This window comes from Coenobita brevimanus, chromosome 39 (genome assembly GCF_032717465.1).
Source record: "Coenobita brevimanus isolate Jiangsu-jjx chromosome 39, ASM3271746v2, whole genome shotgun sequence".
Classification (NCBI taxonomy): Eukaryota; Metazoa; Arthropoda; class Malacostraca; order Decapoda; family Coenobitidae; genus Coenobita; species Coenobita brevimanus.
The window spans coordinates 14,784,287-14,810,762 of NC_136992.1; the positions used below are offsets into that span (position 1 = coordinate 14,784,287).

At 41.7% G+C, this 26,476-nt stretch overlaps 1 protein-coding gene across 3 annotated transcripts in view; it reads right to left on the reverse strand.

The window, feature by feature from the left end:
* rump (heterogeneous nuclear ribonucleoprotein rumpelstiltskin) overlaps positions 1-26,476 on the reverse strand; it is a 155,540-nt gene that overhangs the window by 34,988 nt on the left and 94,076 nt on the right. For all 3 annotated transcript variants that reach the window (XR_013896845.1, XM_080270153.1, XM_080270152.1), the window contains exons 7-8: positions 21,774-21,891; positions 10,065-10,259 (exon numbers count right to left, since the gene is read on the reverse strand). Coding sequence is in view for 2 of the 3 variants with exons in the window: in XM_080270153.1 (XP_080126279.1) it covers positions 10,065-10,259; positions 21,774-21,891 (313 nt within the window). In the remaining variant the exon portion in view is untranslated. The remainder of the gene's footprint in view (positions 1-10,064; positions 10,260-21,773; positions 21,892-26,476) is intronic.

The following is a 26,476-nucleotide window of genomic DNA, read 5'->3' on the forward strand; positions in this document are numbered from 1 at the left end:
ATAAGATGGAAGTAGATACAGTATGTCATCTTTGTTTTCGTCTCCTCATAAATTAACCATCTCCGGAGAAGAGATGAAGTCTTTTAAAACAATAATAAAATTAAACGCTTATTTTCTTTATTTCACATGATATTTTTATCATTAATTTAAAATTCCCATCACACACACCATGGGGTCCTTCAAATTTTACATAGTTTTCTTTGCACAAGGCTGCTATAATATGACGAAGGGACATGCGAAGGGATGCTATGAGACTCCCCGCGGATTCCAATACAGCAGAGTCGCGATTTAAGGCCAAACAAAACAACGATTTTACAATAACACGAGCATTTAATTTCTCCCATAATTATACAATAGCACAGTAATACCACTCAAATGCATGAGAGAAACTGTGGGAAATGGGTGTTTTGGTATTGGATTTCCAGATACAACTAGTGTGTTATGCTTTTGTCGGTCTCTGATTGGTTTCCTCGACCCGACCTGACTCACGTGAGCCTCATATCACCTGCCACAGCCTGCTCAGCCCTGCTGCCTACCTCAGTGTTGTGTGAACGGTCGCTGTGATGAGAAGTTTATTTGCTTATTTCCTTGCTCCTCAATTCCTCTCAGAACTCTGAGCACATGATTCCAAACTGACTTTAGTTATGCCTAAGCGCCCTGAAAGTGGTATGAACACAAGAAAAGTATTTACTCCAAATGAAGATGTAAAATTGTTGGACGAAGTAGCGTGTGGTGTTGGAGCTTAAATGCAAACGATCAGAGAGATGAAATGTGTCAGGATGTTTATGATGTGGATAGTTTTCTATGTTGGAAAAAAAGGTAATGATGAAGGAGCAGTAAAATTCATGTACAGCAGACCCTTGTTATCTTTGGATTTTGCATCCATGGATCAAACTTGACCAAAAGGTTCAGTGGTACGGTAATACATCAAATCATCTGTACAATAGCTCCAGTTTAAACAGCAAGCATCCAGTTGCTAGCGAGTGAGCCATGGATAAACAAGCTTGTCTACCCCCCACCCACACCTGCTCACAACTCGATCACAAGGGTGGTGGGGCTGAGTTTGGTGAGGCGACTGATAACCTAACTTAACTACCTACTGATTTAACTTAACCTAACCTAACCTGGACTCCAGCTGGGAAACTGGGAAACTAAATCCATGATAGGGTACGCTAAGTTTCATCCATTATGCTGGAAACAATCGTAGGTATGGCCTAAGGACCGTGGTAATAATAAAGGAGAAAATCTTTCAGTAGAAGGTAATTTACCACCCTCAAAGCAACGTTGGGTCTGGTTAGTTCTTGGATGGGTGACCGCCTGGGAACACCAGATGCTGTTGGCATCCCTACGTGTCAAGTGGGGTTGGTGAAGGATTAGTGCCCCTCCCTGTAAAACATTTAACTCTAAGCCCTTGGCCACCCCGTTTGGGATACATGGCATCTGGCAATGAATGAATGAATGAATGAATGAAAATAGTCAAAAATACAGAAGGCAAACTAGCAGAATAGGAATTGAATTGGTAAAGTCTTTAGGCTCTGTGCTTGGACAAAAAATTTATGGGTTTCACAATTTTAGAGGATGAAATGGAACAAAAATGTTTGCTAATCAGAAAAATAATTATTCTTAGCAATTAGTTCCACATTCTTCGTTTGATATCACTCTTCCTAACACATTTCGGACCGACTGAGCAAACAGTTATTTCTGCTCCTTAAAGTGTACAATTACTGCTCATTTTTTTGTTCTTATGTGTATGTGTGAAAGAGAGCATACTGATACAAACAATAAAGTATTCCATTAAACCCTTCATAGCTGCCAGCCTTGAAGAACACTTTACTGTATCGGTGTCAGTGACACTGAGTTAGGACGTGCTATAAAAAACTACAAACAATTACGGTATGGGAACGAAGGTCACTGGTATGTTTATACAACCCTACTCTACATCCCAAGCAGTCAGGCGTTCACTTCATTCCAGATGTTTTCGCCGATGTTTACATGCTTATGTTACATGCCTAATTTTGAATAAGTTTCTACCATTATGTTGGAAACAATCGTAGGTACAGCTTAAGGAACATGATGATGATAAGGTAGAAAATGCTGAAAGAGATGATAATTTACCACCTTCAAAATAGAAAAATACAGAAGACAAACAAGGAATATGAATTGAATTGGTAAAGTCTTTAGGCTGTATGTTTACAAGAAAAATTATGAGTTTCACAATTTTGGGAGACAAAATGGAACAAAAATGTTTGCTAATCGGAAAAAAATTACTCTTTCGATCCATATGTTCTCGTAGGTTCGCATTCAGTTCCACATTCTTTGTTCGGTATCGCTTTTCCCAATATAATTCGGACCAACTGAGCACAGTTATTTCTGCTCCTTAAAGTTTGTGTACATTTACTGCTCATTCTTTTGTTCGTTCTTATGTGAATGTGTGAAAGAGAGAGGCCTGATACAAACAATAATGTATTCCATTGTCCCTTTCATAGCTACCGGCCTTGAACAACTCTTTACTGTACCGGTGTCAGTGATGTTGAGACAGGGCGAGCTATAAAAAACTGCAAGCAATTATGGTAAGGGAACGAAGGTCACTGGTATGTTTACACGACCCTACTCTACCATCCCAAACAGTCAGGCGTTCACAGTTCACTTCATCCCAGATGTTTTCGCTGATGTTTACATGTTAATATAACAGGCATCCTAATTTTATAAATTCTTTCACGAATCACAGCAAATCACAGCATGGGTTTACGGGGGGGGGGGAGGTGTGTCAGACGAGTCTTTTCACATTAGAAAAAAATTGATTTTAGAACTTTGAAAATATGGTCCCGAGGCTGACCATGGGAGCATGCAAATTTCTGAACTCACAGCCTTTGAGGGGGTTTAACATACTGCTTTACATTAGGCAGTAAAAGCACCTTACCAAATCAGTTCTTCCTGATAGTCTGTTATATTTTCTTGATTATTTCTGGGTTGGTAAATAACGTTTCTTGTTAAATCTGTTTCCACGGTGTTTTTAGCTGTTCTGATGTGACAACTCTTGCTTGTATTGCTAATATAATGGCGGAAAGGACTGTTTTAAGTGTTTAAACCTGGCCTAACCTAACTTAACTGCACCTAATAATTTAACCTAACCTAACCTCCAGTTGGGAAATTGGGAAATGGAATCCACCTTTGGGCACGTTCAGTTTCTTCAATGTGCTGGAAACATCGTAGGTACGGCTTAAGGAAAGTGACGATAATAACAGGGAGGACAAAACACCAGTCAGTTCGCTACTTATGTTGTCATCCCCCTTCTCATGTTTACAACTCTACAGTATTTTCATTGTGTAAGTGAAAAATGGCTCCCAAGAAACAAGTAAAGGATAAAAGCAATCCTTCTAAGCCAAACAGAGAGTGCAAGGTGTTATCACTGGCACAGAAAATAGAGATTTTAGATATGCTGAAAAGTGGAATGTCATTGGCTGAAGTCGGGCACTTATGTGGAAATAATATGCCATTTTGTGATGATGACTTGAGCATCCGCGGAATTTCCCTTCCGCAGGGGTCTCTGGTACCCAACCCCCTGCAGATAACAAGGGTCTATTGTATTCGCCTTTATTGCAACAAGTGGGGGGGGGGGGGAAGCTTTGTGCTCAATCTTTGTTATGAACTTACAGTCTTTGGTCTAGTAAATTCGGATCTTACGATACGTGAAGACCCTAATTGTCGACATAAATAGTTAGGTAAGATAATTATGTGAGTTAAGCTCTTGTGGATTATACTATCATACAAATTATATTGCTTGGCTCACTTGTTTATTTTTCACGATTACTGCACTCGAGTGTATCTGAGAAGTGAGATACGCAATCACTCCATGCTGACAACTTCTTTATAGTTTTTTCCCTTTATTGTTGATGACTAATGATTTTCAAAAAGTTTCACATTGCATTTCCTTTTTTAATGGGTGCTGACAGTGATTCATGATGAAATATGCATGATGCTGGGGGGCATTATTCACATGTTGTTTAGGTCAAGTTTTTCCTTGATTTCTAATGAGGACTTTCAAGATGCTTAGTGGAAATCCTTGGTGATTAAAATTTTTATGGAAGGTATTAGGGAGCAAAACTAATCAATTAGGTTAGGTTAGGTTAGAATGCAGTAGCTATGCACTGATGTGTCCAGTCGGTAAGGTCGTATGTAAACACACTGTAATAATCTATCTTTAAATATATTTTTAATGAAAAGTATGAGGCTCCTAGAACCTAACCCCCTATTTTACATGTAAATTTATGTAATGTTTTAGCACGAAATTGATTTTGCATGAGGTTCTGCATAACCTATCTCGTGTTGTATGAAGACACTACTGTACTGCGCTGGAGTAATACTCTCCCATTTGCAGGGGAACGCTCTCCCTTTCGTGCATTACGATTACCAAAAGATACGGATAGGGCAAGATGAATGCCTACCCACTGTTTAACCTATGGCTGTTAATTTCCATCGAACAAATCTATCAAAACTTAATCTTTGGCAAGTTTAGTGTTCCAATAACAGCCTCTGATAAGGTATCTATTATTACTACTTTATTCCTTCAGACTCTTATCACAATCATCATCATCCTTACACAATTTCGCATATTCAACAGGATATGGAGAGCCAGAACCCAGCTCTGATCTCTCTGGAGACATAAAGGTACATTCCCCCCTTCAATGCCACAGGAGAAACAAGTCTGCTCGAACAGTGTATGTTAGGAAGTAGGGCTACTGCATTCCTATACTAACACAGAAACAGAGGTGAGGGAGGATCCAATCCAAATCTCAACACTCTCTTTCTATCTTTTTTTTTTTACAACAGGGAGACCTGGGTAGCATTTGCTCCTCAATTTTGAGTGATATTCTGGAAAGTGATAGAGTACTCATTCTTCCCATGAAAGCAGAAATACAGATGCATTTAAGGTCTTAATATGTATGAATGTGTATGGGATCAGCTACCATTTCCAAGATGACACACAGGTATCAATGGGTCTTATTTAGAAACCCAATTTATATAAACAAAAAAGTCTCAGAAGGTAAACATCTGCATAGGTACAGGTTGTATAGTTCTAATGTATTTTATGCATGACCATGATGCAAAGTAATGATGATAATGGAATATAAACATATCTGACATACAGGATATCAGTTTCAAAATTTCATCTACAAAAAATACTTTCCATAATGAAAACTGATCCTAAGTACCACGTATTCACTAAAATCCCTTGTGCATACTACTGGTATTTAGATAGCAAATTAACTTTAATCCTGTTACCAAGAAAGAATAATTACAATATTGCATGTTGGTAGGTGGCGATGACCATCATCCACTTGCTTTCAGTAGTGCTGCCTACTTCTCCCTGCACCTTTACCATTCTTTTTCTGTGTCTGTCTCAGTTTCTTCCTATTTCCCCCATCTTGCCTGTCACTTTTTATTACTCTTCTTGCCTTTTCAGGAGCCTTTACAGTGAGAGACATGCCTAATGGTTTTCTGTAAGCCAGGAAACCATTTACAACACTACGTGGTAATCATGTAACCAACTCATACATGTTTCCTACGTGTCAACAAGTGAGTTGGCGAAGGGTCAGTGCCCTTCCTTGTAAAACAACTGACTCTAAAGTCAAGCAACCACCCCTTACGGGATTATGGCGTCTGGTTATAGAAAGATAATGATTACACATTCACTATAGTTTCATTTTATTTATAATGGCTCTGCCTGCATGTGCTGGTCTCAGTCACCTAATGGCAGCTCTCAATGCTGCACATTTCTAGCAGCCTCTCTATTCAGTCCCTTAACTCTCAGGTCACACTTACAGCCTTAGATTAATTGTCGGAGGAATTACTGGTGCTTGCTATAAAGACCTATGTGAAACAGAAAATAACTATTGAGATGAAGAGGTCTTGAATTATAGTTTGTTAGTGCCATCCTTAACATAAGGGTGTGAAACTTAGGAAAAGTGCTAGTTTGAAAAAGTGAAAGTAGAAGCAACTGAAATGGAATTATTACCAAATGCTGTTATCACTTCATACATCAGATATGAAGTGACACAGATCTGTTACAGAAGGAAATTATTGATTAAAAGGTGTAACTGTGCTTAGATGGGATGGTCAGAGAATGAATATGGGCAAGCACACTGTTGTTGCTGTTAAGGCCCTAAGCTCATCTGCATGTGAACCCAGTGGACTGTAGGCTGTATGTCTTATCCTGTTCAACCTATGCAACCCATACATCTTTCTCAACATGTTCAGCCTCATGGATTTTTCACCTACGTTAACCCCTTGGGGATAGGCATTGTTTGTAAAACAGTCAGGAGCAGAAATTTTTTGTAAAAAACAGGTGATTTATCAAAAATCACTCCTGTCAAAACTATTAAACCCCTTTAGCTTTAAAAATGAGTGGTGTTCCAATGTCATATGATTATCTATTGCAGAGCTGTGGCTGAAAACACAAAGGTACAAGCACACTGGACACGGTAGTATTCAGCAGTTAGTGGCAAGGGGAGTGTCAATGCAATGACTGTCCAAACAGGAAGCGTCAGCTTCACAAACGACAAATTGTCAGAAGCAGTTCATCGGTGCAGACATGTCACTGTCCATGCTATCAATCCTGGGGATGTCACTAGGCAGTGCACCACATTTTGGAACATGCTATGTGTAGCAAAGAGAGTGAAGGGTGAGCGGAACGACAAACCTCTTTGCTCATTCAGTGTGGCCACCCACATAGGATTTTGTGAGTATTGTCATGTCACTACACCCCTCCCTGCTCGTCTCACCGCTCATCGCGTTTGATGTGTCTAAACGTTCTGGAACAGGGACCGACATCCCCATAACATACGTTCCAGAATGCAGTCCGACCATTAGGGGTTACAGGCAAAATTCATAGCACTTGCAACACTACAACTCTGAATTTGGAACTGTTTTAATATTTGTCTGTGATGATAGCATGGTGCAGATCAAGTAGTTTTGAAACCTGCAGTGTGTTCTGTGAGTGTAAGACCGAGTTCCCTTTACCCTCTCTGGTTTAATTTGGTGTGGAATTTTGTGTCCTAACAGGAATACACAGGATACAGCTGACTGTAACCGAAAGTGTCAACAGTTCCAAATCCACTCCTCTCATTTTTTGGCTCATCATACCAAAGCTACACAACCAAATACTGTACTAAACTAAGCACAAACACATCTTCATGCAATAATTTTGCAGCCTGCCGACTCAGTCCCCTTTCTTACTTGATACACTATACAGTACTCCTCCCCTTTCGCACTGGTTATACAAAAGAGATTCCCATGAATACCATTTTTCAGCAAATATTGGTCATGCCTCCCCCAAACAGTAACAATGACCAACTGTATATGGTTGTGTAAAACATCACCAGACATTAGAATGCATATTGTACTGTATATAAATTTATAGCTAATGCTTACAAAAACTGTCAGAATAATACAGCTACCTGTTTTTAATCACACTGTATTTACCTTACCTCTTTCCCCATGCTCTGTATGCTCACTTCTGTTCATATGCACTTGTGCAGCTGTATTCATATTTATCATCCACCATGAAGTTGTCAGAAAAAATAATTTTACATTTAATTACTTATTAAAGATACATGAATATCTACAAATACTGTACAGTCGGGCCTTGTTATATGACTTCTCATTATGGGCATATCCGGTTTAGCGATGCAACTGGATATACGACTTCTCATTATGGGCATATCCTGGTTTAGCGATGCAACTGGTTATACGACCTCTCATTATGGGCATATCCTGGTTTAGCGATGCAACTGGTTAAGTAAAAACCCATCGCCAGGCGAGGTATTGTCTCTTGGGGTAGATTTAACATGTAAAGTATAGGGATGCATTTTTGAGCCTTGGGTTTCCCCCCAAACCAAGTCCTAAACCCACCCAAGTGAGTCCCCCCAAAAAAATGTAAAGCCAATCTAAATGGCCTAACAGCTGTAAAAGAAGCTAAGCTAAGCCTACAACCAGTGCCCGTCTCACTTGAACCCAGTCAAGGTCACTGAAGAATGCAATCTCAGACTAGTGAATGGCTTATTATTCCTTTTATTCATTTGTTTTTCCTTCCTCTGTTCTGTTAGAGAGAGAGAGAGAGAGAGAGAGAGAGAGAGGTTAAAGTAAATCCAACTCTTCATTTGAAACCACTCTCCTGAGTTTAATAAAACTGCCTATATTGAAAACAAAGTGGAACATGTGTCAGTGGATTGAAGAGGTTAGTGCTTTCCCAACTACAGGGTCAACTCACAGCTATATTACATTTTCACACATCTCAGAGGACAGGCCAGTATAGTGATCTGATTTTGGGTATGACCAGTGTGGTTTGTTGTTTTTGTGGCCCCAAGCTCATCTGGACGCGAACCCAGTGGAGTGAAGGCTGAAACTGCCCAATCGGTAGAGAGTTGGCTTGTAGTCCTAACGGACCCGGGTTCAAATCCCTCTGGAGCAGGGAACAGTTTACGGATTTGAATTTCATAAAAGCAGACTTTACTGATCTAACAGAAGACCCGCCGACATGTTGTAAAAATACCCCCGCTAATACCAATACACCAGTCCCGTATGAGACAGCCCTAGCATGTATTCAGTACGGACAGTGGGTGTTAGCGCCGAAGTGGTGACATGTGGAGGTGTGCAGTACGTAGGAGGACTACTGGGTCTTGGAAGCAGGTTGTGAAGCCTATGCTCAGAGTCAGTCACATAAAAAAAAAAAAAAAGTTCCAGCAGTCCATCAATATCCTTTCAGATGACTATGAGGGAGCTGAGGGATGTCTGTATAACCACAAAGTATGGAGGCAACTCAATGACATCACATGAAGGCATTCTTCATGTGAACACATCACACATTGTGAAAACTTTGATGGAATTTTCTCCCCTATTGGTTATATAACCCTCCACCACTTTCTCTCCCTATAGCATATAGTGGGGGAAGTAAAATGTCTTCCTAGAATCCGAGTGCTCCCAAGTGACAAGGGAGATTATTAACCCCTTTGCGCACCGTGCCTCAATATGAGTCAAAACGGTTTTAGTTTGAAGAGGAACTGATGACACTCTATGACACTTACAGTGGCGGTCTGAAAGGATGCCGATTAGGCAATTCTGGACAAAAATATTCCCCAAAACTTATGTTTGAGCATGAAATGAGTCAATATTTGGTGCATCATAGGGGAGGCTGTCTATTTCCAGGCCAACACTCTCAAATATTCACGGTTTTTAGTTTGAGAGGGAGAAGCGTACGCGATTTTTGGCGATTTACTCGAAAACTATTGGTCGTATCAGAATCCCACCAAAACCAGGTGAAAGCTCATGAAATTCTGCATCTAGACATATGCTTAGCTCTTGCATAATGTGGGCAAAGTTTTGTGCTACAGTGTAGCGAAGTTATTTTCATTGTTGAACAACAGTATTCACACCTCATTTTGGTACTTTCACAGTATTTTACTCATGAATTTTGTGTGTTTTTATTAGCTAATCGCACAGTATAAACATCAGGGAAGATGATGTTTATACCATTATAGCGAATTTCTGAGGCAAATAAAATAAGTAGGAATGCCTTCCTTTGTGCTCGAGTCTAGCCAGCTCTCATGGCATTTTCTCTGATCATGTCACACACGCTTACAGAAAGCTTACGGTGCTCGAGGGGGTTAAGGGTGGGGTGTCCAAAAAGTTATAGTTTCCAGTATGGAGGAAGAGTCTGCCTATGGACAGAAATGATGCAAAGTTGTATAGGCCAGGTCAGACATTTACACTTCTTCTTTCAGAGCCATTGCCACAGTAAAGAAAGACACTCTGTAGGGGTAATGTCCACCCCCCCCCCCTTTTTTTTTACCTGCAATGTTTCCGTTACAGGCTGGGGGCCAAGGCAGCTGGTGAACCATGATCATGAATACATGCACCCACTGCAACATGTGAGATCCAAAACCTACTAGAGCTATGGTATACAAGTGAATCTTCTTTCAGTCAGACACATGTTTTATTAAGGGCTCCCTAGAGAGAAAAAAGCAGTAAGTTATGCAAAAGATCAGAAAAGGCCAATGGCAACTTACTAGCAACATCGGTGAGTGCTGAACCATTGACTCCAAGACCCATGCCCAAGCTTTTTAGACCAGGTGGCAATTTGGTGGAGGCAGTTTCTTGTTTCTCTGTAACACGATCCATACGCACACTCATTTTCCTGTCATAATATGTCTGGTTGTGGAACATTGAGATTGCCTGAACTGCTTCAACTGGATGCTCAAATTCTGAAATGAAAAGAAAAATAATCCTCATCATTATGAATAAGTAAAGAGTAATTACGAAAGTGAAAGATCTAGCAGGCGCGTGAAAAGTTAAGGGTAAAAGCTGCGGAAATGGTACTACTAAGATTGTGTCTGGTGTGGATGAAGTAGCCACAACAAGAAACACTGGTGAAAGATAAGAAAAAGTCTAAATTTACAATATGATCATTCTTTCTTCTTCCTTCTGTCTATGGGTGACTACACTGAGTGGCAAGTCAAATGGAACCATGTGCTATGCTGGGTGGTAACCATACAACCAAACTATGGCGCCTGGTGGTTTAATGTAATTAAGGTGCTCCAATCAGACTGAGCCGGTGCAGGTTTGTATCCAAGGGGAGGTTGGGGTTTACTGCTCACATAATGCCACTCAGGGATGGACAAGGCTGGTCACTCTCAACTTAACCCCTCAAGTACTAACAGGACTGATCGATCTTTTTTTAGGATTATGCTAATGGCAAATGTGATTGATAGAGAAGCCTTTGTAAAAAACTGCAGATGCTAGGCTTCGGCCCGATTGTGACATTTATCAATGCAAACCAATGAGAACTAAGTCCTGAGTAGGAAGGGGGGAAGATCCAGACCCCTACCCATGGTAGGGGGGGTGATTCCCCCACTGCCCTCTTACCACCTTCCTCTACCCCAATACCTTTGTTCCCTCCCCCTCCCTTGCCTCTCCATCCTCCATCATGCCACTGTGGTCCCCCCTCCCCCTCTGTCTCCCTGGGGAGGATTATATCCCCCCTACCCACCCTCCACACCCCTGTACTCCTTCTCTGCCTGTCCTCTTTGTCTTGTGGTGTCTGTCTCCCACTTCTATACCCCCATACCACCCCTCCAGGGCTCCCCCCCCAACCCCTGTAGTATGCCATCCGCTTACCACTCCCCCCCCCCCCCCCCCCGCCTGGAGTATTATACGTCATTGTTACCATTCACATCGTGTGTTTTCATTCAATACCTGATTATTGTTGGTGCAGCTGCACACACCGATGCACACAACATGTGAAAAAACATACATTCTATATGTTTTTTATTTTGAGAGCTACACAGCTATGAGGAAAGGGGGTGGGGGGAGGGAAGGTGGGGAGGGGAGAAGTGTTGGGGGGGAAGGGTGTTGGGAGTGAGTGAGGAACACTAACATAATTATTTTGCATGCTATTGTTTGGGGGGGGGGGGGGGGGAAATGAGCTGGAAAATTCTGAAGGGGGGTAGGGGAGGAGGAAGGGTAGCTCTAGCTTGTTTTTCCCCTTGAAATTCTTACAGCTACTTGATTTGACAGCTCTGTGGGGAGGGGATGGGGGGGAAGGGGTGAGGGGAGAGGGTGCTGGAGTGTGTGAGTAAAACCAAGAGAAAGATTTTCCAATGCTTTTCCTTTATTTTTTTCTTTTTTGACAGCTACACAGCTATGAGGGAAGGGGATGGGGGAAGGGAAGGTGGGGATGGGAGAAGTGTTGGGGGGGAAGGGTGTTGTGAGTGAGTGAGGAACACCAACACAAGTATTGTTCATGTTATTGTTTGAAAAAAAAAAAAAAAAAATTATCTAGAAAAATCTGAAGGGTGGGGGTACAGGGGAGAGGAGGGGATGGGAGGAAGAGGGGGAGGTGATGGGAGTGGGTGAGGAAGGTCATGGGAGGGGAGGAATGAGGGAGGGATGGGGTGAGAGGGCATAGAAAACTGAGTTGCCCTGCCTAGAAGGGTAACTTTTTTCAACTTTGACGGGCTATTGCTCATGAAACAGTTGGTCTAAAATGCTCTGGTTTGTGGCATAAGGTGTGTAAATTCAAGCTCTAAATCTTGGGCATAAAACTTTTTACATCTGTAAGAGTCGAAAAATCAGTTCCATATACAGGTTTTCAGGGAAGTTCAGTTGATCGAATTGCGTATCCTAGAGGTTAAATGTCATGAACAACTAGCCTAGCCTGGTTTCCTACGCTCCTCAAGAGGCAACATAGGATTAGATGATGAATGAATGAACGAATGAATATGCTTCAACAGTACGTTCATATCGAGAGAATGGACAGGCTACAGACAGGGTGGTGGTGGAGATAGTAACTGCATTCCCAGGCTCATATGAACATAAGCCCTGTGGACTGCAGGGCAAAGCTGGCCTTTGTTCGGAGTCCACCATCTTCCTTTCGGGGGACAGAAAGGTGACTGAAGGAAGTCTGTACAAATGGACAGCTCCAAAGCCTGGTCATATCAATGCCACAACATACAGATGTTATCCCTCTCCAACACTATAGAAGGTGGTGAAAAAGGAACACAGTGATTTTACAAGCTGAAGGAAGCACATGTGGTGGATCAAGAGGGTAGATGGATATAGTATATGAGTGTGTAAGAAAGCAAGGCATGAAAACTGAGGATGTTAAGGAGCTGATAAGAGATGAAATATTTGATGAAGTACAGTTGACTGAAAAAAATTTGGCTTTTGAAAATCCAGAAATATCAAGAATCCAGATGGACTGAGATTTGAATCTCCCATCCATTTTGTAATTCAAACAACACACCAATTTTTGACCTCTTATGTTATCAGTAGTGGCAGGTTACTGGCTGTCTGGGTCACGTAGGGTTATTATGTCATTGTTTACCTCCTTGTGTTTCGCTTACACACTCTCCTGTGACTTTCAATATTATAATATTCTACCACTGAGTAGCATCCATGCAAAACTGTGAAAATTCATTGGTGCTATGAACAGAAAGCATACTACTTTAACAATTTTGCTAAACCTGAAACTGCATGAAAATCAAATCAAGGTGATATTATGCACACTGTATGAACAAAAGCAGCATGATAAATTTTGAAGTATTGTGCTGGCAGTGATACTGACTTCAATTTTTAATAAGCTTTTACATCAAATATTTACAAATGCATTCGTACAGAGTAAGTGCAATGCGTGATGACGGTAGAATTGGTGCATGTAATGCCAGAAAGCAGTGGTGACTGTTTACACAGCAGGCAGGCTCCTCCAATCATGAGCAGTTTCACCTACAAACTGATGATCGATCCTTTCCTTGTCTTAACTAAAAGGTAAGAAAACAAAATCTGATGTCATAATGGTAAGTTTGTGAATTAGAGGCCAGGCACACATACACATTGCAAATGCACTGCACCCTCAGCTGACTCTGTTATGATGGACTTAATGAGAAAGTCAAGCACTCTTTTCACTATTTCACTTTTATCCATTAATAAGAGACAGTATTTTCTGAATATTTCCAGCAACTACTTACCCATGACCCAAATTGTTATTTTCAATATCCAGAGCTGAGCTACATTTCTGTGTGCTTCTATCCTGACTCACATGGTTACCAAACACTTCCCACTGGAAGCGGAGTTTATAATAAAGTTAAGCTACCCACCAATGGAAGTTTAATGCAGAGGCTTTGTCACAAAAACTGGTTAGGAACCTTTGAACATGCCACACCTTGATTCCTTTTATCACCATTAGGGAATCCAGAAATCCAAAATATTTTAGAATCCAGACATACCTTTTTCCCATTCATGCTGGATTTTTAACAGATGACTGCATATACTGTACTGAGAAGCACCAACCCGATATTTAGAATTCCCCTTGTTAATTTTGTGGCTGACACAATGATTATTCAACAAGCATATATGGATGGCATTTATAAAGAAAAATACAAAAATATATGTGCAGGCAGTTACGTTTAACTGCCAAGTGAAGCCACAATTCTTAATGCTACAATGACACATGAATGGCCGTGTGGCTTATTTCACTTGGAATGGTACTGATAGCTCTCCCAATTCTATCCTGTTTTCGGATCCTACCTCAAATAATCCCTTAGATGGAAATATGGGATGGAAATTAAGGCATTACATAATAAAGCTGATACTAAGAACCTAATGGCTGCCACAAATAATGGCCTACATCAATTTCTTCAGCCTGACTTCCCCCACCCCAAGGATAGGGTGAGGTAGAATCCACAAAACATGAAAAGAGAGAACAACCAACAGTATGCAAAGTACACCAGTCCAGACACTCCTAAAACCTAACTTCATTTCACAAACCTGCACTAATCCACAATTCTGCATTTTTTTTTTTTTTTTTTTTTTAAATGCACTTGAAACACACATCTGCCAGGTAAAGACAATTCTTATTTATCATCACCATCATCACCCGGACCTCCTTTTCCACCCTAGGGCAGGGAGAGGAATGGCAACGCCCAGACATCTCAAGTTTGCCCAATCCAATGGGCCACGCTTCCATTAACTCATCGTTCAAGCCCACGGAATTCTGGCTCTTTCTGATACGCCAAAAACTTTCACCACATTCTGTAGTGTCACATAAACGTATCCGATAGAGTCAATCGGAATGATGTCATGTTAAAAAGGGGTGCCAAATCCCTGATCATGTACTCATTTTCAAACAGTCATCCAGCCAGCTTGATCTATTGTTAGTCCCCTAGCCTCACCGACTACCATACCTCTCTTCCTCACACACTCATCCACCATATCCCTCCACCTTCTCCTTAGACTAACTAGCCTAATCCCTCCTACAAATTCACTCAGATATACCTTTTTCCAATCTCTCCACATGACCATACCATTTCCGAACACTCTCTTCAATTCTGGTGTCCACAGACTTCCTCACTCCACATCTTTCAAGAATCACATTAGCTCATATCCTATCCACTCTCTGTACTCCACATACATTTCTAAGCAGTCCCATCTCCGTTGCTCTCCTTCATGACTTTTCATTTTCATGCCACACCATAGTCTCGCATCCATATGTTAAAGATGGCACTAATACTCCTTCATGTAAGCCTCATGCAGCAGCAACACCCACACCTCTGTTTCTTATTAAGACTGTCATGGCACCAGCTACCTTCCTTCCTTGCGTCACTCTACCGTCCACTTCCTTTGCACATTTTCCTCTCATTTCTATCACTGTACCCATGTATTTGAATCCTCACCAATTCCAGTCTCTCTCCATTCACTGTAACATAGTACTGGGAGTCCCCTCATCTCTCCAATACCATCACTTCACTCTTTTCAACGTATACTCCCAAGGCACGACGCTCTGAGACATCAACAAAATTATGCACTAGTCTACCAAGTTCTTGTTTGGTATCTGCAAGTAGCACTGCATCATCAGCATAACACAAATTTGAGATATTCCATCCATTACCATTCTTTACCAATACATCCCTCTCTCCATTACTCATGTTTTTACTCCTCTCATCACCCCATCCATATATATAATCACACAACCTTGTCGCACACCCACACCGATCGTGAACCATTCACTTAGATGCCCATTTACCCTTACAATTGCCTCACTACCATCATAAAAACTCTTGACAGTATCTACCAGCTTGCCATCTACACCATACATGCACAAAACCTTCCACAATCCTACTCTGTCTACTTTGTCATATGCTTTTTCCAGATCCACAAACACTTATCGTCCATCTCACAAGCCTTCTCTTCTATTTGTCTTATCGCAAATACTTGATCCACACATCCTCTGCCACTCCTCAAGCCACCCTGTTCATCACTCACTAGGACTTCTGATATCTACCTTACTTTCTCTATAATAATTCTTCCATATACCTTCCGTGCAACACTCAAAAAACTTATGCCACGATAATTCTTGCACTCACTTCGCTCACCTTTACTTTTGTACACAGGGACAATCACAGCCTTTTCCCACTCTGCCGGCACAGTTTCACTCATCCATGCTTTCTTACATATCTCCAACAAGCATTTCATGCTGCTCTCTCCACTACACTTAATCATCTCTGCATACACCTCATCAACTCCAGCTGCTTTCCCATTTTTCAGCTGCTTCACAGCGTTCTTCATCTGTGCGAGTGTGAGTGTCACATTTCCTGGCACTGCATTCCTTCTCTGCTCACCCCCAAAACCAATCATGTTTACAGTCGCTCTGCTCTCTCTATTCCTATTCATCAGGCTTGCAATATATTCTTTCCATCTGGTCCTTACTTCATCACCATGAGTTAATAATCTACCACTTACATCCTTCACACTTTCACATTTCTTTCCACCGTCACTGCTACATTTCTGCACATCTTTCAAGAATAACTTCCTATTTTCAGGGTAGTTTGCATTCATTTTTCTTCTTAGATCATCACTGACCTCCTTCTTTTTCCTCTTCACTAGTCTCTTTAGGTGCTTCTTGCTCTCAATATATCATCATCATCATCATCATCATCATCATCCAATCCTTCTTTGCCTCATGAGGAGCGTAGGAACCCAGGGCTAGGCAAGTTGGTCCTGACATTTAAAATGAGAGTGACCAGCCTCACTCATCCCTGATTGGCATTACGTGAGCAATAAACCCAACCTCCCTTTGGATATAAACCTTCACTGGCTCAATTCAATTGGAGCACTGCAATTGCCCACTAAACCACCAGGTGCCAAAATTTGGTTATATGGTTACCACCTAGTGTAGTAAATGGTTTCCTGGTGCACAGGAAACCATTCGGCTTGGCTTGTCACTCAGTGTAGAGTCACCTACAGGCAGAAGGACGAAGAATGAATAAAGGAAAGAAAGAAAGAAAGAAAGAAGAGAGAGTGTAAAGTCACCCGTAAGCAGAAGGACGAGGAAAGGATGAAGAAAAGACAGATGAAGATGGAAGGAAAGAAGGATGGAAAGGAAAGGGCAGACACCCGAGAGCAGCACTACATTGAGTGAGTGGATGGCGAGCGCCCCCACCTATTCATATTTCAATTGAACCCCTGTTCTGCAACCACTCTAGCCACTTCTTCCTCTTTCTCTCCACTGCTCTCTTAACCTCTTCATCCCACCATGCCGTACCTTTCTTCTTTGTTGTTGCCCTTGCCACACCACACACCGATTGAGCATTCCTTACTAAGCAATCCCTATATGCATTCCACAGGCTGTCCAGATCCATTTCATTCCGATTCACTGACTCTAACTCCTCCCCTACTTTGGTCCTGCATTCATCTGCCATTTCTCTGATCCTCAGCTTCTCGACTTTCAGACTTTCTCCTTGACTGCTCCTGTCTCTCCTGGTCCACCTCTCTCCTCTCAGCTTGATCTTGCATACCACAATCTTATGATCTGACAGACCTCCACACTGTCCTCTTCCGGCCCTCGGATCAGCAACCATTCCCAAATCTGATCTGTCTATGAGCACATAATCAATCAGGCTCCTTTCAACACGATCCCCGTTCCCTCTATACCATGTATATTTATGTGCATCTTTGTGTTGAAATACGAGTTACAAATGCACAACCTCCTTCTTGACACATAGCCTTCAGTTGCTTCCCTGGTACTCCATAACAACCCATTATGTCATCCTCAGGACCAAGCCTTCTCTTCCATTCATATTGCCCATTACGATCACTTCATACCTCCTGGGCATTTCTCCCACTGCTCCATCCAGCTCATCCCAAAACCTGTCTTTCTCTGTCTCACTCCTGTCATCACACGGTGCATACGATACAATCAATGCCACTTTCACCTTCTCAAACCTGAACTTGACATACTCGTACATACATTTCAAGCTGACACATTTGTAATATCTCATTCCACTCTGCTACACCTCATTCATCAACAAAGCAACTCCTTCCTTGCATCTTCCTCGCCCATTCATGGGCAAGGAAGATGCATACAATGTCATCATGACATACCTCACACTCATACATGTCATCACAATACAGTAATCCCGCATTTTTTGTGAATTTTTTGTCTACGGTTTTGCCCTCTCGCGGATTTTCTTAGCATTAATAAGTTCAACAAAAATATCTTTGAATATACAGAAAACAAAAAATTTGAAATTCCCGCAGCTTCCAATTGTAGCGCGGTAAACTCACGCCACCCTCTGTCCCTTTCCCGCGGCCCCTCTGCCAGTGTTACCATATCTAGCATAATTTTATTCTTTTAGCATAATTTTGATCAAATTTTCGAGTCTGGAATATTTTTTAGCATATTAGAAGTTTTAGAATCATTCTAGCATAATTTAGAATGGAATGGAATATTTTTGGAATAATTTTATAAAAGCTACAAATCAGAGAGAGAGAGAGAGAGAGAGAGGGAGAGACGAATAAGGTAAGATGTTTGAATTGTTGGTTACTTTCAGTTTGGGCTTGGTTGGGTTGGATTAGGTTAGGTTAGGTTGGATTAGGTTAGGTTAGGTTTTAGGTTAGGTTCGGTTTGGTTCGGTTGGGATAAGTTTGAGCTTTGTACTTTACCCATGAAACCTAGGTTTTTCTGATGGATTTTGGTATGATTCGATTTTCAGCTTCATTTCAGTCGGAAATGACCATTTTCTGTGTTTCCCCCCCTTCCTATAACCCCCGATTCCCCAAAGATCCCCCATTGTTGCAGGGGGATGAGGGGGGTCATATATCAAAATCTGGTTATTTCTGACGGAAATGATGCTCAAAATCGAATGAATCACATCAAAATCCATCAGAAAAACGTAAGTTTCGTGGGAAAAAGCAGTAGGCTATGGGCAGAAAACCGATATTTATCCTCTTACTGTATGTACAGTGCTCGTCAGAAGTATGGGGCGCCCTGCGTCCCTCCTGAGAAACAAACCTTTCAACACTGAAAAAACATATAAATAATGCATTTTATTTACCTTTAGTGCTTCGTAGGGTAGCCTTTACGTTTCTTCACGGACCTGAGACATCTTGGAAATGAAAGGACGAGGCTCCTGAGGTGCTGGAGGGGTATTTTGTCCCAGGAGTCACGAATGGCGGCTTCCAGCTTAGGCAGAGAGCTCACGTCCTTCCCTTGGAGACTCTTCTTTACGACGTACCAAAGGTTTTCAATCGGGTTGAGATCTGGGCTATTTCCTGGCCAGTCTGTCATGAATGATACCTCGCAGTCACGAAGTCAATTGGTGACCGATTTGGCCTTGTGAGCAGGTGCACTGTCCTGCTGAAACACTCGTGCACCTGTTAGCTCGAAGGAGTCTGGTAAATGATCACACAGAAGCTCCAGGTAAACATCCTGATTCACTCTGAGGTTCTTGGGAAGTACAACAAGCTTCCCCAAACCCTTCCCTGAGAAACAACCCCATACCATGAGTGAATCAGGATGTTTAACTGTGCTTTCTACATACCGTGGGTCAAGTGGGTCACTACCTTTGCATGCTCCTCTGTTACAGGTAACACTAAATGTTGCCTCATCAGACCACAACACTGACAACCATTGCTCCTCACCTCAATTTAGATATTTATTAGCAAAGGCAAGCCTACGAATTCTCTGGCTGCTAGAGAGAAGAGGCTTTTTCACAGGCCTGTGACTTGTGTAACCAAGCTCATGCACCCTACGAGACACTGTTCTCACTGACACCTCACCAAACACTTCCGGGTTGCTCTCCTTAATTTTCCTTGCACTCACACAAGGATTAAACTCCACTGCACGTTTTAAAACATTAACAGACCTTGGGGAAGTTTTCCTAGGCCTACCAGACCTCGGTTTCTTTGTGGGAACTTCGCCACTGTTTTCCTCCCAAAACCGCGCACACCAACGACGCACTGTCGATCGTGCCACACCAACCAATTCACTAATTTCCTTTGTGTGGTGGCCTGCCTCCTTTAGAGGAATGATCTGGGATATGATTTCACTCGATAGTTCACGGGTAGGTGCCATAACAAAGTTTTGAAGGCCAAAACACTGCGGGACACTCGGTAAAAAATGGCGCAATTTGAGAGGGACACTCGGCGGAGTTCCTCTCTCTCAGGCAGCCCGTGGGCGACTGAGGCGGGAACCAACCAGCGTGTCAGAAGGCCTCAGGCTACCGTGACGTCATGCTCGGAGCTCAAACTTATGGCTCAATTCTTACCCCCAAAAATGGGTGATTCTTTTTGGGCCATAAGTGTTGCGCGCCCGGCGGACAACGCTGAATACTTCTGACGAGCACTGTAGGTTCATTTTAATATTTTCATAGTAAACAATACATAATTAATATGTTGCACGAATATGTATAGAATTTTATCATTTAGCTTCAAGTTAGCATAATTCATTTTTTACTTGGAACAAATATGCTCAATCTAGCATAATTTTTTCATTGCCCTAGCATAATTTCGTTGTTTGGATATGGCAACACTGCTCTCTGCCCCGCATTCCTCAGTCCACGCCTGACTGCCCTACGTGTCTGTTGTGCTTGTAACAGCACTATGATATGAGCCTCTTGCCTCCCACTTGCTTTCCACATGGCCCCAGGACGTAAGCCAGCCTCACCAAAGGCTAATAATACAATTAGTAAGAACTCCAAAGTGACAAAACGATCAAGAAAAGTTATGACCTTAGCAGAGAAAATTGTGTTACTGGACAAGCTAAGGAACGACCGTGGGAGTGTTTGCTATCACCAGTTAATGCATCTTTTTATTTTGTACTGTTTTGTGAATAAATGTGTAGATAATTGTGTATTACAGTATGGTGTTTACGTTTTTCCTTCATAATGGAGTATGTGCTTTCAATCTTGTAAGAAGGTATTTCGGGATGAGTATGGAGGTTTCGGGACAATTCGCAGTCACAACAAACACAAAACAATTCGCCTTCATTAATGAAGATAGCTATGGGTGACGCTAGAATATAATTCAAAGGCAACTACAGCGAGGAAGAAACAAGTTAATTATTGACTAAAGGAGCAACTAATAAATAATATCCAGAACCTACGCTACTGAACATAGACTTTGCTGGATCCCCCTGAAATATAGTTATTAAAGTATTGATTAATTAATAATAAGTATATTGATAAAAGTATTGATTAGTATATTTATAGAATGGCGGGGAATCGTCCAGGGCGCGAATTGTTCTGAAGGGGAATCGTCCATGTTTTGACGGAGAATTGTCTGACGGCGAATTGTCTCACAATCAGTATGGACATGGACTGTGTGATGGGCAGCATGGTGGTGTAAGATTCAATTGTTAATAGAGTATTCGCGGAATTGACTTTTCGCGGGGGTTACAAGAACGTAACTACCGCGAAATATGCGGGATTACTGTATACCTCGCACTCTTTAACACATTCACCATTTGCACCCTCTTGCTTTCTTTATTCACACCTCACATTCCACATGGCCATGCAAATCTGCACATTTGGTTGGGGCCCTCGGCAGGTATTGGGCCCTCTGAGGCTCTCCAGAACATTTGCCATGATTCAGTGATTTTAGATAGTGGAATCTGGGGGACACTTAAACCGGCCAAAAACCTCGGCTATATGGTTACCACCCAGCATAGTAAATGGTTTCCTGGGTACAGGAATCCATTTGGCTTGTCATTCAGTGTAAAGACCATACGGCATCCCTACACTGAGTGAGTGGATGATGGGTAAGCCCATCATCATTATTCATTCTATATCAACTACAGTACATCCCTTGCCCATTCGCTATTTCCACATGAAAGATGAAATAAAAAATGCTGCTAAAAATCAGAATGATTACACCAGTAGCTTCATTACCTAACCATACACCAGTATTATATAGTTTTATTGCAAAAGCTAGGATAAAAAACTCACCTACAACTCCAAATCCTCTACTTTTCCCATCCTGATCTTTGTTGATTTCCACAGAGACAACTTTGCCAGCAATCTTAAACACATCCTTCAGCATCTTGTCATCAACTTTGTAGTCCAACTGTAAGGGATACATTCAAATTAAATGTCTGATACAAAATGCAGAGCCAGCAATCATAACATACTCATATTACAGTAATATCACCAAGTGTGTGTGTGTGTGTGTGTGTGTGTTTTTCTTACCTAACTGTTCTCACCTATCTGTATCGTCACAGGAATGAGTTACGCTCGTACTGTCCCATGTTTTGAAACATTTTTATCATACAGATCTTTGAATTTATGAACACTTTTGGCACACACGATTTCATTCAGCAGTGTATGCTACTGATTAATTGCTGTACTTGGGAAACTGAATTTCCTAAATTTTCTTCATCACATGTCTTTTTGTACAGTTTTTTCCAGTGTCCTCTTGGTGTTTCTTCCCCACAGGTTACTCATTTATGTAAATTTTCTCTTTTCCTTTGATGCATTTATATAGCAAAAGGGTGGAAGTGGTGAATGTGTTCAAGAGTGCAAGATTCTTCATGATGGCATTGTGTGAAACAAAGACGAAAGGGTGTGAAATGGAGGAGTGGGAGGGTATGAAATGTGTACGATTGGGCGAGAAAGATGCAAGGAAGGAGTTGCGCTGTTGACGAATGAAGTGTAGCTGAGTGGAATGAGAGATAATAAATGTGTCGGCTCGAGATGTATGTATGCCAAGTTCGAGGTGAAAGTGGCTGTGATTGTAGCATAAGCACCGTATGACCAGGAGTGAGAGAGAGAAGAAAAGGTTTTGGGATGAGCTGGATGAAGCAGTGGGAGAAGTGCCCAGGAGCTATAAAGTGATCATAATGGGCAATATGAATGGAAGAGTAGGCACTGTTCCTGAGGATGACATAACGGGTTGTAATGAAGTACCAGGAAAAAGTGATAATGGGAAGTGATTGAAGGATATGTGTCAGGAGAGGAGGTTGTGCATTTGCAATTCGTATTTCAAACACAAAGAAGCACATAAATATACATGGTATAGAGGGAACGGGAATCGTGTTGAAAGGAGCCTGATTGATTATGTGCTACTAGAGAGGTCGACGGGGGGAATGGTTGCTAAGCCGAGGGCCGTAGGAGGACGATGTGGAGGTCCGTCAGATCATGTGATTGTGGTATTCAAGATCAAGCTGAGAGGAGTGAGGTGGACAGGAGCAGTCAGGGAGAAAGACTGAAAGTCGAGAAGCTGAGGATCAAAGAAATGGCGGATGAATACATGACCAAAGTAGGGGAGGAGTTAGAATCAGTGAAGTGGAATGAAATGGATCTGGACAGCCTGTGGAATGCATATAGGGATTGCTTGGTTAGGAATCCTAACGCGGTGTGTGGTGTGGCAAGAGTAACAACAAAGAAGAAAGATACAACATGGAGGGATGAAGAGGTTAAAAGAGCAGTGGATGAAAAGAGGAAGAAGTGGCTAGAATGGTTACAAGACAGGGGTTCAACTGAAATAAGAACTGAATATACTGAGAGTAAAAAGCACGTAAAGATACTAATGAAGTGGAAAAAGGAGGTAAATGATGATCTAGGAAGAAAAATTAATGCAACTTACTCTCAAAATAGGAAATCATTCTGGAATGGGGTGCGGAAATGTATAAGTGACAGTGGAAAGAAATGTGAAAGTGTGAGGGATGTAAGTGGTAGATTATTAACCCATGGGGATGAAGTAAGGACCAGATGGAAACAATATTTTGACAGCCTGATGAATCGGAAGAGACACACAGCAGAGCGGCTGTAAACTTGATTAGTGTTGAGGGTGTGCAGAGAAGGAATGCAGTGGCAGGAAACGTGACACTCGCACAGGTGAAGAATCCTGTGAAGTGGCTGAAAAATGGGAAAGCAGCTAGGGTTTATGAGGTGTATGCAGAGATGATTAAGGCTTGTGGACAGCAGAATTAAGTGCCTGTTGGAGATATGTAAAAATGCATGGATGAGTGATACTGTGACAGCAGTGATTGTACCCCTGCACAAAAATAAATGTGAACGAAGTGAGTGCAAAAATTATCGTGGCATACGTTTAATGAGTGTGGTAGGGAGGGTATATGGAAGAACTATTACAGAGAAAAAAAAGAGAGATATCAGAAGTCCTTGTGAGTGATGAACAGGGTGGCTTTAGGAATGGCAGAGGATGTGTGGATCAAATATTTGCGGTAAGACAGATAGTGGAGAAGGCTTGTGAGAGGGACCATAGGGTGTTTATGGCATTCAAGGATCTGGAAAAAAGCATATGACAAAGAAGACAGAGAAGGAATGGGGAAGGTTTTGTACTTGTACAGTGTAGATGTTAAGCTGTTAGGAGCCGTCAAGAGTTTTTATGACGGTAGTGAAGCATGTGTAAGGGTAAATGGGCATCTAAGTGAATGATTCACGATTGATGTGGGCATGCAGCAAGGATGTATGATGTTCCCATGGTTGTTCAATATATTTATGGATGGGTGATGAAAGAAGTAAAAACATGAATAATGGAGAGAGGGATGGTGTTGGTAACGAATGGTGATGGATGGAATATCTCAAATTTGTGTTATGCTGATGAAGCAGTACTACAGTAATCACTCTAATATCCGGACGCCCAATATCCGAACATCCCCACTACCCGGACATAAGAATGTTTCATACTGTACTTTTTTCCATACTATACTTACCTCATTTCACTCTTTAATGTCCTTTATTGGTGTGAATAGGGTGTTAGGAGCTATGCATGTGCAGTAGGAAGGTGTTTTTCTGAGTTAGGCTAGGTTAGGGTCCATAAGTACCAGTCCAGGAGCCAGTCACCAGAATGTTTATTATTGTATGAACCTACTTCTAAACCCTCATTTTATGTTTCTTTTGCATTTATTTCAGTCATTTATGTGCCTTATTGGTGTGATTTGGGTCTTAAATAGGTGCTATGCATGTCCAGAGGGAGTTGTATAGGTGTTATTCTGAGTTAGGGTCCATAAGTACAAGCCCATAAGCTAGGGCCCAATATCCGGACAGAACCAATATCCGGACCTACCTATGGCTCTATTACGTCGGATATTGGAGTGATTACTGTACTTGCAAATACCGAACACGAACTTGGTTGACTAGTGCAGAGTTTTGCTAATGTCTGTGAATGTTGTGTCTTGAGAGTAAATTTAAAAAAGAGGAGAGTGATGGTTATCAAGAGAGAACGTGAATCCCAGTTTGATGTTACCATGAACAGAGAGACACTGGAATTGAAGAGAGTTCAAATACCTGGGTACTGTGATAGAAAAGAGAGGAAAAGGTTCTAAAGAAGTTGAAAGTGGCACAAGGAAGGAAAGTAGCTGGTGCTATGAAGGCCATGACAAGAAACTAAAGCTTGAGTGTTGAATGCAGCTGCTTGAGGCTTACATGAAGGAGTGTTAATGCCAACTTTATCACATGAGTGTAAGACTATGGTGTGCCATGAAAATGAAAAGTGAAGAGTAAGAGCAGTGGAGATGAGACTGCTGAGAAATGTATGTGCAGTACGGAGAGTGGATAGGATACGAAATAATGTGATTCTTGAGAGATGTTGAGTAAGGAAGTCAGTGGACACCAGAATCGATGAGAGTGTACTGAGATGGTATGGTCATATGGAGAGAATGGATATTAACAGAGTGGTGAAAAAGGTATATCTGAGAGAATTTGAAGGAGGAAGGAGGTGAGGTAAGCGAAGGAGAAGGTGGAAAGATATGGTGGATGAGTGTGTGAGGAAGAGAGGTATGGAAGTCGGTAAGGCTAGGGGACTGACAAGAGATTGAGCTGGTTGGATGAATGTTGTGAAGAGCATGATCAGGGATTTGGCATCCCTTTTTAACATGACAGTGTCCCGAATGACTCTATCGGATACAGTACTTAATAGGAAGCTACAGAATGTGGTAAAAGATTTTGGTGTATCAGATGGAGCCAGGATTCCGGTGACTTGAATGATGAGTGAATGGAAGCATGGCCCATTGGACAGGGCAAACTTAGGCTGTCTGGACATGCTACTCCTCATCCTGCCCTATGGTGGGAAAGGAGGTTCGGGTGATGATGATGATGATGATGTCTCCTCATTTCCTTCTCTCTTATAATGTTGGTAGGGTCAATTTTTCTAGTCTTTCTTTGTAGCTCAGATCCCCTAAGCTTGTTGCCCATCTTTTAGCAGCCCTATGTACCTTTTAAATTTTACCTATATATTTTGTGGATTCCAGAGTACCAATGCATACTCCACATTTGGTCTAATGAATGATACGATTATCTTCCTCAGCATGTCTTCATTTATATAGGTGAATGCTACGCCCAAATTTAGAAGCAGTGTGTACATGTTCGGTACTTTCTCACTGATGCAGTCAGCCAGCGATACTCTGTTACTGATAATCACTCCTAAGCCCCTTTCCTTTTCTGATATGTGTAGAGTTGAACTTCCTAGCTTATAATCCCAGTCTGGCCTTATTTCACTTTTACCAAACTTGATTACATGGCATTTTTCCACATTGTTATTCCATTTGCCATCTACTGCTCCATTCATGAAGCTTATTTAGTTCTTCTTGTGGCTTTCTGCAAGTCTGAAATTTTCCTTTGTATTTTTGCATCATCAGCAAACAATGCCATTTATATATACTAAAAACATAACTGATGCCAGCACTGTGCCG